At 41.1% G+C, this 15,054-nt stretch overlaps 1 protein-coding gene across 2 annotated transcripts in view; it reads right to left on the bottom strand.

Annotated features, from left to right (window-relative positions):
* The window catches only part of ATAD5 (ATPase family AAA domain containing 5), a 33,988-nt gene that overhangs the window by 6,017 nt on the left and 12,917 nt on the right, over nucleotides 1–15,054 (bottom strand). For both annotated transcript variants that reach the window (XM_081933134.1, XM_081933135.1), the window contains exons 11-19: nucleotides 12,868–12,964; nucleotides 11,637–11,716; nucleotides 11,192–11,337; nucleotides 10,959–11,109; nucleotides 8,716–8,877; nucleotides 5,456–5,568; nucleotides 4,617–4,710; nucleotides 2,649–2,713; nucleotides 1,222–1,387 (exon numbers count right to left, since the gene is read on the bottom strand). In XM_081933134.1, the coding sequence (XP_081789260.1) occupies nucleotides 1,222–1,387; nucleotides 2,649–2,713; nucleotides 4,617–4,710; nucleotides 5,456–5,568; nucleotides 8,716–8,877; nucleotides 10,959–11,109; nucleotides 11,192–11,337; nucleotides 11,637–11,716; nucleotides 12,868–12,964 (1,074 nt within the window). The remainder of the gene's footprint in view (nucleotides 1–1,221; nucleotides 1,388–2,648; nucleotides 2,714–4,616; nucleotides 4,711–5,455; nucleotides 5,569–8,715; nucleotides 8,878–10,958; nucleotides 11,110–11,191; nucleotides 11,338–11,636; nucleotides 11,717–12,867; nucleotides 12,965–15,054) is intronic.

Below are 15,054 nucleotides of genomic sequence, written 5' to 3'. Positions count from 1 at the left end.
ACATTTCTGCAAACCTCATTCTGATCCCTGACCTCTGCTTTTTCTCTTCTCATAATCTATTTAGAGGCCAACACAGTAAATTGTGTCTTATATATAGCAATAGCACTTAGACTTATATACCACTTCACAGTGCTTTTACAGTCCCCTCTAAGCGGTTTACAGAGTCAGCATATATTGCCCCTAACAATCGGGGTCCTCATTTTACCAATCTTGGAAGAATGGAGGGCTGAGTCAACTTTGAGCCAATTAGGACTGGACTGGCAGTCAGCAGAATTAGCCTGCAATACTGCATTTTAACCACTGCACCACCATGACTCTACTTTGTATTGGAATTTGATACTATAAATGTGTTTAAGCAAAAGCCTAAACCAGGAGTATTCATCCCATGGCCCAAAGGGCCACACGAGGCCCTGGACAGCTAGTATTGTTGTGCCCGCACAGTGGTGGTATTCTGGTAGTGGCGACCTGTGAGTGCCGCCCACCTGCCTTGGCTCTACATCATCCTATTTAGCCACATTTTCTAAGCTGTGCGCATGCGTGCAAGCCACACACACGAGCAAAGCGCAAGCACGGAAGACTGTGCCCATGCTCACGAAGCGAGCATGCGCGCTCAGAGTTTCGATGCATGGTGAACCGGTGGTAAAATTATGTGAAACCCACCTCTGCCCCCACGAGATCATAAATCATATAATAATGTTAAAAGTTAATGTAGTTTAACTATAATATATATTTCATATGCAGCCCAAGACAATTCCTCTTCACTTACCATATTTTTCAGCGTATAAGACGCACCTTTCCCCACCCCTAAAAGAGCGTGGAAATGTTGGTGCGTCTTACACACCGAAGCCCTGCCCCGGCTTCCCATTTTTGCAAAAAATGGCCTGTTTTTCGCAAAAACAGTCTTTTTTGCTTTCCCTCAGCCCCCAGCAGTACTCTGCAGGCTTCAGCAGGGCTGGGGCAAGGCAAAAACGCCCTCGTTTCACAAAAAGGGGGGCCTTTTTGCCTTGCCCCAGCCCTGCTGAAGCCTGCAGAATGCTGCTGAGGGCTGAAGGAAGGCAAAATCTTTTTTTTCTTACTTGCCTCTTCGAAATCTTGGTGGGTCTTATACACTATTGCGTCTCATCGTCTGAAAAATACGGTAATCTGGCCCAGGCAAAGCAAAAGGCTCATTTAAGTTCCATTCAGTTTTAAATAAGTTGTAATTATGATAGACTGCCATACCTTTTTCTTTCAAGTAACCACCACCGCTCTGGACCCAAAACTGTAAGTATAGAATACTCTGCCTGATGTCACAGTTATTCACAGTTAACAAGGCAGCAAAGTCTCTGATATCGGTTCTTAAATTCTCAGCCAAACACAGAACTTGGAGATAGCTAGCCACATTTATCTAAATACAAACAGATGAAAAGAATGACAACACTTGCCTTTAGTAAACATATCAAAGAATGCTCTATCACAAGATTACAAATTATATTTATTTGCTAGTGTTGTTAAAAATAGGTACTAAACCAATTAGAAAGTGTGATGTTAGTTGTTCATTTCCACGTTTCTATAATTAACAAGCTTGTTATACAATGCACTGTTTTTAAATCCTTATTATGCAATAAATAGCATATAGGTAAAGGTTTCCCCGCACATGCATACTAGTTGTTTCTACCTCTAGGGGGCGGTGCTCATCTCTGTTTCAAAGCCGAAGAGCCAGTGCTGTCTGAAGACGTCTCCGTGGTCATGTGGCCGGCATGATTAAAGGCCGAAGGCGCACGGAACGCTGTTACCTTCCCACCAAAGGTGGTTCCTATTTTTCTACTTGCATTTTTTACGACCTTTTCAACTGCTAGGTTGGCAGAAGCTGGGACAAGTAACGGGAGCTTACTCCGTTACGCAGCACTAGGGATTCGAATCACCGAATTGCCAACCGTCTTAGCCACTTAGCCACCACATCCCTAGGTAGCATATACTGTACATGAAAAATTGGACCATTTTGATATGTAGAGTGCTGAACATTGCAATGCAGATAAATAAAAACTAATTTCATAGTACAAAAGCTGGCTTTCATCTGGAAAACCAACCCCAAAAGACTTTTAAAGCAGTGGAGTATCAGGGTTTTTTGTTTTGAAGGCCACACAAGTGACCAGTAAATTGAGGGCCACCTATAAATATCTTCTGTAATGTAATCTCTGCCTTTATTTTATATCTATTGTATTAGATTATTGTGCAATTCTGTAGTGCCAATTTTAAAAATAAACCCTAGCAGTGTGGAAAGCTGAAAGACAGAGCTCTCTGTCCCAAAAATGAAGAAACATCAGAGGAAAATACAACAGAAAATATGAAAGGATACGATAATAATCAAGCTAGTACCTGAAAACTGCAGTGATTCATTTAATAGCTGTGGCAAAAAAGGTCATAAAATGGGACAAAACTGTCTTGCTTAGCAATAAAATTTTTTGGCCTCAATTGTAGTCGTAAGTCGAGGACTATCTGCGAAAATAATCTGTAATGTCTTTCTGCACATTAATTGAATGGATGACATTTTCTGGGTACTGTCATAAAATAGTTGCATTAAATTATAATTACAGTTTTACCTGATACAGGTTTATCATAAGAAACTATAATCAGCATTTCTGGAATTCCAGAATTGAAAAACTTACCAAAGAAGGTACTGTGAAAGTGATTTGCTCAAAGCAGCCATCAAATGTTTCACTAAACAATGGATCTACACAAAAGATTCATAATAAAGGCATTTACCATTTTGTGATACAGGATTATTTTTGTTTTTATAATACAGATAGGAAAAAAATTGAAAGCTAGCATTAAAGTATCCCCTTTACAGTGGTTATGTAGAAATATTCAGCACGTTTGAGAGCACTGAACTTTATTACTATTGTAATAAGAATATGGGCACCCAATAAATGGAAAAAGCATAAGACTCACTGTCATAACTGGCTAATAACATAATAGCCATTTGTCTATGCCAGGTGAGTCGTGATCTTGACTGGCTTAAGGTTGACTCAGCCTTTCATCTTTCCAAGGTCGGCAAAATGAGGAGCCAGATTGTTGGGGGCAATAGGCCAACTCTGTAAACCGCTTAAGAGAGGGCTGCATAGCACTATGAAGCGATATATAAGAGTAAGTGCTATTGGTATCCTATTGTAAAATAGGATACATAGAAATCTCGGGCCTTTTGAGTGCACACTTACCAGAATAAATAAGTTTTCCATATACAATATTTTCACTCACATTTTCCTTACTTGCCATACATACAAAAAGAAAATATCCATCTTTACCCTACCTTAACTATATGGCCATACAGTACCATTTTGTACTATTCCTGAGGGGGAAATACTTGATAATACCATCTGGGGGACCCTCAACAGAGAGCACAGGATGTTTGTTTTGTTTTTGAAAACGGCACTTACAAAACTATTTCTCTGGACAACGAACAACATATTAGAAAGTCAGATTTCATTTTGCAATTGCAAAACATTGTCTCACAGTGACAAGCCTTACTTCCAACAACTCTTGATGTTTCTTAGACCAAATTATGTGAGAAGATATCTGGTTGATTAATAAAGATTCACTTTGCCGGGATGAAGCTAGTGGAGTCCTAAATAAATGAGGGAAGGGAATTCATTCTTTAACTTAGAAGTTAATGTCCATAAAAACTATGGTGCCTAACCGGAAATCTATTCTTCAAAGATTCCTTGGAGCTCAAATAAAAATAGACAAGAAAAAAAAATAGATAAATGGGCAAATGCTGCAAAGATCATCCAATCCAGGGGTGGGCTATTGGGGGTTCGCGCAAGCCTCTAGCTAGGATTCTGCCCAGTTCGGCAAACCCCCAAAGGCCACCCCTGACTGGCCAGGCACACTCCTCCCCTCCCACCTCTCCGCTCTCCGGAGTCACCACACTCATCATGCCAGGTAAGTGTAAGGCCTACGTGGAGACTCAGGGAGGGGGGAAAATGGGCCTACTGGAGGTTCTGGAAGTCCGAAACGGGCCCGTTCCGGCCCCTGGAGCCCGGGGGAAGCAGTTTTCGCCCTCCCGGAGGCTTGAACAAAACCTCTGGAGCCTGGGGAGGGCAAAAACGCCACCCCGCCCTGGTGCAGGAGGCCAACTAGGCCACACCCATCCAGCAACAGGGCAGCAAACCCGTTGCTGCAATTTTTGATGGCCACCCCTGATCCAATCTGATAGGATTCTGGCACTCTTGTCCAAAATCTCAAAACATCTCATGAGGAAATTCCAACACGAGATAACATTTTGCAAACGCTACAGATCTTTTTTAAATTTAAATTTTGGGACCCTGAAAACTGCTATGGGAGAAGGACAGGTTTATGCTCTGGCATCCACAGTCACCCCACGGCTGATTACTTAATTTATGTACTAGACCTAAAACGTATTGATGAAAGAAACTGTTGCCTGAAGGAACCATAATATTCTTTGAATGCACAAAACAGTAACTAGGCCGTTCATTTTTGGAACTGTCCTCTTGAAGTTAAAAGATTTCAAACAATTGTTTTAATTAAATCCTAGAACAATGTCTTCAAAATGGATATTTAATGTAAGATTAAAACAGCCAGACAGCTGCAGAATTACGAAAATAACATTTGCCTACCATTGGTGGTTAGAATGACAGGTCTCTTGGTAGTGCTCATGAAGGTCTTTACTGCATTTAGAAAGCCAGTATCTTCATCAAATATTATATCAACCTAGGAGAATTGAAACATGTTTCCAATTGTTGTATATAGGCAGCCCTCAACTATAGGACCTGAAAAGTAACTTAAGTGCAATGGTAAATCAAACAGCGTATTATTAGAATCACTAGGATTCTATTTATTGGAAATAACAAAAGTTGAGTGGAATCTGAAGAACGGTTGCAGGAACTGGGTATGTCTAATTTAATGAAAAGAAGGACTAGGGGAGGCATGATAGCAGTGTTCCAATATCTCAGGGTTTGCCACAAAGAAGAGGGAGTCAAACTATTCTCCAAAGCACCTTAGAGTAGGACAAGAAGCAATGGGTGGAAACTAATCAAGGAGAGAAGCAACTTAGAACTGAGGAGAAATTTCCTGACAGTTAGAACAATTAATCAGTGGAACAGCTTGCCTCCAGAAGTTGTGAATGCCCCAAAACTGGAAGTCTTTAAGAAGATGTTGGATATCCATTTGTCTGAAGTGGTGTAGGGTTTCCTGCCTAGGCAGGGGGTTGGACTAGAAGACCTCCAAGGTCCCTTCCAACTCTGCTATTGTATTGTATTGTATCTACATTCTGAATTAATAAATATTAAAATATATTAATAATGACATATGTTGTAAGCCACCCAAAGTCACCATGTGAGAACTGGGTAGCCATATATTTAGCAATTAATTAATTTTTAAAAACTGAGACAGATGTTGTCCTTTTTCCTTTATTCAGGATAGTAGCATAGAGAATAAGATCTGCATTTAATATTACCTCTTCGAAAAGAATAAGAGAAGTTGCACATTTATTACTGGATTCTTCTTCCTTGTTTCTCCTTTCTTCTGATTTTAACTCTGGTTTTTTTTCAGTTAAGCTTTTCCTATTTTCTGTGTGAAGAAAAAAGTACAGTCGGATTTGTATCAGAAAGGAAAAAAAGTAATGCAATACTGGGATGTAAAATTTCCTTAAAATATGTCAACAAAATTATGGCTCCCTTGCATTGAAAGCTTAATTTTACAATGACATATAATACAATTGTGGATAGTTAGATTAGGTGGACTTACAACAGTTCATTTAGTGACTTCGGCAGGATCTCACCTGCCATCTTCAAGCGTGGGCTTAAAATGGGCTCATTTTAAGCCCACGCTTGAAGATGGAAGGTGAGATCCTGCCGAAAGGTTGCAAAGACAATCTCAACCTTACACGGGAAAAGACCGGACATTTCTGGCATAAACGTTCCCATATAGTGATTAGATCTTACAACAATTACATTTTATATCCATTACGTAGGTCTATGTAGTCAGTCAGTTGATCCTTTCTTTTATGTAATTTCTACCGTATTTTTTGGAGTATAAGAAGCACCTTTTTCCCTCAAAAAAGAGGCTGAAAATCTGGGTGCGTCTTATACACTTAATACAGCATTTTTTGCCTCCTAAAACCCCGCCCGTTTTTTGCTCAATTTTACCGACACCCCCAGCACCTAGGAGCACTCTAAGTTTTTACGAAAAACAGGCCGTTTTCGTGAAAAACGGGCCTTTCTTGCTCGTTTTTGCCCTCCCTCCCCGAGCACTCTGCAAGCTCTCTAAAGGCTATTCATGCCTTTTGGGGGGGCTGGGCCGGGCCCTTTTTTGTGAAAAACAGGCCATTTTGGGGAAGTTTGCAGAGTGCAAAAACTTTTTTAAAAAATTTCCTCTTCAAAACCTTGCTGCGTCTTATACTCCGGTGTCTCTTATACTCTGAAAAATACTGTAATCATACAAATACATATCCAATTCCTACCTATCACACATTCTTAATACCATGTTTTCCAATTCTTAACTTATCTGCGTTTTTCTGTCCCGGCCTTTTCCCCTCATTTCTAACCATCGGTACCATTTGTCCCGGATTTCGTGATATTCTGTCTCATCCCTGTCTTTGAGTTCTAGAGTCCGTCTGGGCAATTGACTCAGATTTATGACATTTGCAGTGTCCTGGGGTCATGTGATCAACCTTTGGCAACATTCCAACAAGCAAAGTCAATGGGGAAGCTAGACTCACTTAACAACCATGTTACTCACTTAACAACTGCACTAATTCACTTAACACCTGTGGCAAGAAAGATGGTACAGTGGGACAAAATTCACTTAAAATATCTTCCATTTAGCCACGGGAATTTTGGGCTTAATTGTGGCCGTACGTTGAGGACTACCTATGCAGAAACTGACAACATATAGCAGCTGAAGAAAACAAATGGCAGCAGGGATATGTTGTACCTCATACAGGTCAACAGCAGGAAATCTAACTCGTAAGGCAACACAAGCATTTGTTTATTTTTTCATTTAATTAGTTTCAGGACAAGATGACTCCGGCCTGACTTTGAGCAGCCTACAATTAAAAATGGAACTGCAATGTAAAAAAATAAATAAAAATCAGCTATCAACATTCTACAAGTATGCCATCCCAAAGATTATAATTTCCAGAACACTATGGGGATATGATCAAATGGATCTTTGGGGAGTATTGTTCCAGAAGACAGAGACTGTGAAAGAGAGAAAGTCTGCTTTCTGGATCCCTTCAATTGGAACGATCCAATCAAAGAGAGGAGGCAGACACAGCAGTATGCAATCTTGCATGGACACTTGACATTGAGTTGGGGAAAAAAAAAGGTTGGGAATTTCACCTGAGATATGAAGGCTGCCAAATCTTGCAAGATTTTGACACTCTGACTGACATCTTGCTTATGTCAGGTGAGAATACTAATGATTTTAGCCATATATTTTTTTTTAAATTGTAAGTTCAGCGTTGATACTTTCCTGACAAGTAGGGATGTCAGGAATTTTCTGTTGCCAACCTAAGAGAAGTAGAACAGTTTCTTGGCTGATTTTATTTTGGGGAATATATATTTTATTATTTTTACATTTAAAACAATGCAGTACCGCGAAGTCGAAGTGACCATACATTCACATTATATACAGCTAGTCTCAACCATTAACTATTAGCCTACTTAATACATTGTCTATCCTTCTGTCCAATCACAATATATACAGTTTGTTCCAGTCTTGTCACCTTGTCTTATACCAATCATAAAATCTGTTCCAGACTTCAAAATATTCTGATTCCCCTTTATTTTTAAGTTCAAGAGTGAGCCTATCGGCTTCCGCACAGGCCAACCCTTTTCTGATTATATCTAGCTCTGATGGTGTATTTTCGTTTTTCCAATATTGTGCATAAGTTATGCGCGCCGCATTTAGTACATGTATAATTAGATAAAGTGTATCTTTCTTAAACCCCTCCGGTATTATATCTAGGAGAAAAATTTCTGGTTTAAACAAGATTTGGTCTCCCACCCTTTGTTCTAACCATGATTGAATCACTTTCCAATATTTTTTTGCCTCATTGCATGTCTACCACATATGATAAAAAGTGCCTGGTGTTTTTTACACTTCCAACAATTTGGGGCTAGATTTTTAAACATTTTGGAGAGCCGTGCTGGGGGGAGATGCCATCTATAGAACATCTTATAAAGATTTTCTTTATATGCCCTAGCTATTGTTAGTTTCTGATTAAGTATCCAAAGTTTTTCCCACTTAGCCAATTCCACATTATAACCAAAATTTTTCGCCCAGGCGACCATAGTTTCTTTGACATGTTCCTCCTCTAGCTTATACTCCAACAAAAATCTATACGACACTTTGATCAGCCTGTTTTCTGTCTGTATCAAAAGTTTATCTAATATAGTGTAATCTTTGGCGATACCTTCCTTCTTCCTTCTTGGCTGATTTTTAAGTGCAGCCCCCTACATAGCAAATTATACACAACATCTACACGGCTACAGGTTTTGATTCTGTTTAAAAAGAAAAAAAAAAAGGACAAAGAGCTCGTATTTCCCTCATACCCAAAGATCACATGCTACAAGTTCTCAACATTTATAGCAGCTAACAGATCACTCATTGTACCTAATCACACCATGGATTCAATTTTTTACAAGGCAAATTAACGCACTCAGTACTTCATTTCTAAAGAACAGATGTATTTTATCCTACGGTAAAGTTTACCTTTATTGCTCCTTGGTACTTTTTCTTCTTGGTTCTTCAGTTTGGAAGTTAATTTAAAATAGTTGTCGAGAGTTTTGGGCATTAAGCCTTGTTTTGATCCAGCTTTCCTGGGTGAAACTGAAAACTTCCTTGGGGACCACTCTTTTTTGGGAGACTGTTTCTCTACAATAGCAAATTTATACATAAACTTACAACTGGAAAACATTAGCGTTCATATTACAAGGAGAACTCTTTTCCTTAATATAAATCTGCTATTTCCAAAGGAATCTATCTCGAAACAGGCTGCACTTGGCCTTTGGGAAACACACCGAGGGCCACATCCTAAGAGGTACATGGGGCTGAGCTGAATTAGTTGTAATTATTGTTAAAATTAAACGTAGCTCAGGGATGGTGCTGTTAGGGTTTTTTTGTTTGGGGGTGGGTGGTGGGTGGGAGAAATGAGGTTGTGCTTTCAAGTCACGGTTGATTCCTGGCAACTGCCTGCACAAGTGCCTGCAGGTTTTTCGGCAAGATTATCATAACTATTTTGCCAGTGCCTTCTCCTTCCTAGGGCTAAGAGTCACTCAGCTGGTTCTATCATTAAAGCAGAATTAGAACTCGGAGTCTCCTGGTTTCTAATTGACACTAGTGCCTGTAACCACCACACCAAACTGGCTCTCTGCTCGGTTTAATGATATTTAGCATGACTCTACATGTGTTGATAGCAGAGTGAGTTTGATCTAGTGATCAAGGGCCGATAGGTCTGCTTTCTAGGAGCCTGGTGAGGGTGAAAACGGCCTCCCCTGTCCCCCCGGAGGCCAGAAACAGCCTATTTTCCAACTTCCAATGAGCCTGGTAGTCTGTTTTTCGTCTTCGCCAGGCTCCAGGGACTTTCCAGGAGACTGGGGAGGATGAAAAACGACCCAACACGCAAACCGGAAGTACGGGAACCGACTTCCGGTTTGCGCATTGGGCCATTTTTCACCCTCCCCATGGGCGCACATGCTGACAGGGCAACGCTTTGCGTGCCCTCAGAAATGGCTCCGTGTGCCACCTGTTCGCCATCACGGGATTAAGGCATTGGGCTAGAAACCAGGAGATTGTGAGTTCTAGTCTTGCCTTAGGCATGAAAGTTAGCTGGGTGATTTGGGGAAGTCCCTCTCTTTCACATCACCTCACAGGGTTGTTGTTGGAAGAGGAGGAAGGGGTATAGGTATGTTCACTGCCTTGCGTTATTTATAAATAATAATAACCAGAAATTCTCTATCCTCCTCTGCCATTAACTTAAAATACCAAGTGGCTAGATCAATGTTTCTCAACCTTGGCAACTTGAAGAGATCGAATTCAGCTCCCGGAATTCTGGGAGTTGAAATCCACGCCTCTTAAAGTTGTTAAGGTTGAGAAACACTGAGCTAAATGATGTTGGGAAAGATATTTTATAATCCCTGTCAGCGGTATTACTGTTAATGTAGACACAATATAGATCAAGCCCAAACACCCTTGCTGTCAACCATAAAGTGCTAATAGATTATGATTACAAGGAAAGTTCAGGCAAACTCAATTTCATTGAGGGCCGCATCGGGGTTGTGTTTGACCTTGGTGGGCCAAGGTGGGCGTGGCCAGCTCGACATCACTCCTCTTGGGGGAGGCGCCTGTGTTAGCCAGGGGGCTCAAAAACGCTGGCCCGAGCTGCCAATGAAAACGGGTTCCTGAGCTCCGTTTTCACTGGCAGAACGCTTGGGCTGCCACAGGCGCCCAAGGCATTGGGCTAGGAACCAGGAGATTGTGAGTTCTAGTCTTGCCTTAGGCATGAAAGTTAACTGGGTGATTTGGGGAAGTCCCTCTCTCTGTCATCGCCTCACAGGGTTGTTGTTGGAGGAGGAGGAAGGGGTATAGGTATGTTCCCTGCCTTGAGCTATTTATAAATAGCTCTGTTTTCGGCTGCCACAGCCTCCTACAAACCACTGCCAGTGAAAACAGAGCTCGGGAGCCCATTTTTGCTGGCAGAAGCACTGAGGGCCAGTTCTTCATTGTTTCCAGGGTGGCCCCGTAAGCCGGGCCAGATCCGGCCTCCTGGCTTTGAGTTTGACACCCCTGGTGTAGTGCAACAGAGATAAATAGTAATTGATCAGGTAAGACTGAAATTGTCCCTCTCTAAATATACAGCTATAACGCAGTTTTATTTATGTCAAATAACAATTGTAATTGCGCCATCCTTTCCTTTTAATGACTATGCAAAAAAAGAAGAAGAAGAAATATCTTACTTGGAGACTTAGTGCTGCTGTAATGGTTAAAGAAGCACGGCTTATGAGCATGTACACCTTGTTTGTTCACCTGGTGAGACTGAGTAGCTTCTTTTAATTGTGAGAGAATCTGCCTTCCGCTGCGCTGGCAAGAAGCATTCACTTCAAATATCTGCAAGGTAATGGTAAAGAACAGATAAGTTCATAACACAACGACGTAACACCCCTCCTCTCTATTTGCCACTAGTACAAACCTTGAAGCCAAGTTCCTGTGCGCAAGCGTAGACGGCTGCCGTCTTCCCTATCCCCGGGGGTCCAATAAGCAACATGGTGTTGCACAAAACGTTCTCTTCATCGCTGACTGATGTGTCGTCTACAAAGTCCAGATGCTCCGAGGAATCTGTCCAGTTACAGAACGGCACAGACAATAAAAATCAGTCTTTAACTCGAGCATGTAAACCTGGACCGTTTTTTAATTCTTGGGTACATTATCCATATTCATTTCATAATGTATGTCCTAACATTCCATGAGAAAAAACAAAAGGTAAGAGGGAAACAACACCCTCCTCAGATCAAATTAAGCATCAATCTTTTACACAAAACGTATACCCCTACTAGGCTCTTGCTATAGCTCGCATTAACAATTACAGAAAGCCTGATACATTTTATTTTAAAGAATGGGGAAAGTTTCTAATATACCATCTTTGCTGCCATTCTTCTTTTCTTTTTGTGTTCTGTTTTCTTCCCAACTGGCTTTTCTCTTCCATTCACCCAGCCATCTAATAAAAATAAAGAGAATGCCACATTCATTATCATCCCAGCAATACGGGTAGTCAGTCCTCCACTTGCAATAGTTCGTTTAGTGACCGTTCGAAGTTACAATGACACTGGAAAAAGTGACTTATGTCCATTTTTCACACTTAAGACCATTGCCGCTTCCCCATGGTTATGTGACCAAAATCTGGACACTTTAGCAGCTGACTCATATTTATGACGGTTGCAGTGTCCCAGGATCATGTGATCCCCTTCTGCGAACTTCTGACAAGCAAAGTCAATGTGGAAACCAGGTTTAATTTAAACAACTGCAGCGATTCCCTTAACAAATGTGGCAAGAAAAGTTGTAAAATGGGGCAAAACTCACTTAACAAATTTTTCACTTAGCAACATAAATCTTGGGCTCAATTGTGGTCATAGGTTGAGGGTACGACATACATTCTTATTTTAAACCCTCCAGTTTCTAAAAGGCTGTATGGGTAGATGGATATTGATAGATAAATGATACAGTGAGAGAACCAGGTGTAACAACTATTGCAGTGATGGCAAATCTTTTCGGCACTGAGGGCGCGCAGGTATGCTCGTCAGGGCTGCTTCCCAGGGGGCATGTCTTCCAGTTACTTGTGCGTATGCACGTATGACAATCAGCTGGCCAGCATACATGCTCATGCTGGAGAATGGAAAGTGAGCTCTTCCAGTTTCCGCCACTGCGACACGCAGGAAGGCCAGCTGATCATCGTGTGAGCATGCGCGCCAGAAACCCAGAAAAGGAACAGACAAAGCCACGCGTGCCAGGTGACATGGCTCTGCGTGCCACTTTAGGCACGCATGCCATAGGTTCGCCATCACGGAACTATTGTATTTGCTTGGGGGAATATCCTTGAGGCAGGAGGAGAAAGAACCATAGCCAATACAATGCTCTGAATAGCAACTTCTGTCAACAGAAAGCATGGAAGAGTGGTAAACCTCTCAAGAGAAACCCTCCCCGAAAAGGAAAGGCAAGTGGGGAGAGATGGGCTCTCAGACTTGCAAGAGTCTGTTATGACAAATAGAAAGTAAGAGTAGCGTTAGTACTCATTGCATTGGTTTCTTGCCTTGACCACCTCGAAGGGCTGACAATCATTTATAAATATTTTTTTAAAAAGTGATTTCTGACCTATGTAGTTTTTTAATTGCTTCGATGTTGCCTATAAGTTCACTGGAGTTTTGTGGCTGGTATTTTTCGGTCCAAAGCGTATCTTCACCTGCAAAGTCTGTAGGCGTGAAAATAAAGTTACTCGTTTTAAGATGCCTCATGCATTTATTATATCAAAACCTAGCACTTCTCTAGCTCAAGTAAAGGTTTGAATTCTAATCATTAAAGTTAATATATCGTCGCTCCAACAAGTCTCGCCTGGACTACTGCAATGCTCTCTACATGGGGCTTCCCTTGAGATGCACTCGGAGACTACAGTTGGTCCAGAACGCGGCCACGCGGGTGATTATGGGGAGGACTAGATACTCCCCTGTAACACCTCTCCTGCGCGAGCTGCACTGGCTTCCTGTGGTCTTCCGAGTGCGTTTCAAGGTTTTGATTATGATCTTTAAAGCGCTTCATGGCTCAGGACCTAGTTACATGCAGGATCGCATCCTGCCCCACACATCCCTACGACCAATTCGCTCACACAGAGAGGGACTTCTCCGGGTGCCGTCCACCAAACAGTGTCGGGGGGCGACACCCAGGAGCAGAGCCTTCTCTGTGATGGGCCCAGCCCTGTGGAATGACCTCCCCCGTGACATCAGGATTATTTCCGATCTCCGCTCCTTCCGTGTACAGTTGAAGACCCACCTTTTTCAACTATCTGGCCTGGCTCAACCGTAATTTTTTCGTTTTCCCCGACTGTTTTTTAAATTTTAAATTTTTTATTGTATATTGGGTTTTATTATTGGGGTATGTAAATGGTTTTAATTGTCTAAATGTTGCAATTTATTACCTCCTCCGTACATGTATGTCTTCGTATATATGTATGTTTATGTGTTTGTACACATGTGTTATGTTTTTATATGTCTTTAGTGTACGCCGCCCCGAGTCCTGCCTGGAAAGGGAGCGGCTAATAAATTCAATATTATTATTATTATTATTATTATACCAAGCGTCACGGCTTGAAGTTTCATTCTGTCTTCAATTAATCAAAGTTTAATCTCTGAATCTAAAACGGCAGTTAATTTTAGTTATCACTTTAAACAAACCAGATTCATGAAACGGATAGCGATTTGCTTCTTTCAATAAGAAATAGTGAATATTAACAAGAGGTTTTCAGAGAAAAGGACAAGTTTGATTAATCTAAATTCATACATTATTGAAAGTGTAGATTAACTGAGATAGTACAATTTAAAGTTGCTTAAGATTTATAACTAAATAAATAATTAAAATGGCAGCATCGTGGATTCAACATTATACTGCTGTAGCAGAAGGAATGTCTGGGAATTGATTGTTAATTATCTTCCTAGTTTGCATTTTATACTTTCCCATTACAATTCTCTTGAGCATGCAGTGCATTAGCCAATTTAGGTCTCATCAATCTCTTCAATAATGAAGTTTCTATTCAAGCAGTCCTCGACTTACAGCCATTCATTTAGTGACCATTAAAGTTACAAGGGCACTGGAAAAAAGTGACTTAGGACCGCTTTTTACCCTTATGATCACTGCAGCATCCCCATGGTCAGGTGATCAAAATTCAGACACTTGGCAACTGGCATATATTGATGTGCCCCAGGGTCACATGATCAGCTCTGACAAACCAAGTCAATGAGGAAGCCGGATTCACTTAACAATCACAACTGCAATGATTCACTTAACAACTATGGCAAGAAAAGTCATACAATGGGGCAAAATTGACTTAAAAGCTATCTTGTTCAACAATGGGCATTTTGGGGTCAATTATGGTCCTAAGTCAAGGACTATATGTAATATATTTGTTGCTGAAAAAAAAAACAAGGGAAGTTCTAGCTTTATGAATTACACAGGGGTCTGAGTCTGTCATCTGCACCTTTATAACTATCTGGTTTGGCTCTGCAACCCAACAAGGCAGACACAGACATCAGAGGATAATCAGACTGCAGAAAGAACAATTACTGCCAACCTGCCTTCCATTGAGGCACTGCACGAGTCCAAAAGAGGGCCGTGAAAATATTTACAGACCCCTCACATCCTGGACATAAATTGTTTCAACTCCTACCCACAAAACGACGCTATAGAGCACTGCACACCAAGACAACTAGACACAAGGACAGTTTTTTCCCCAAACGCCATCACTCTGCTAAACAAATAATTCCCTCAACACTGTCAAACTATTTACTAAGT

This window comes from Natrix helvetica, assembly GCF_964273705.1.
Source record: "Natrix helvetica genome assembly, chromosome: 1".
Lineage (NCBI taxonomy): Eukaryota > Metazoa > Chordata > Lepidosauria > Squamata > Natricidae > Natrix > Natrix helvetica.
Note: the sequence above shows the minus strand (reverse complement) of the source record. Positions and strands in the feature narration are given on the sequence as shown.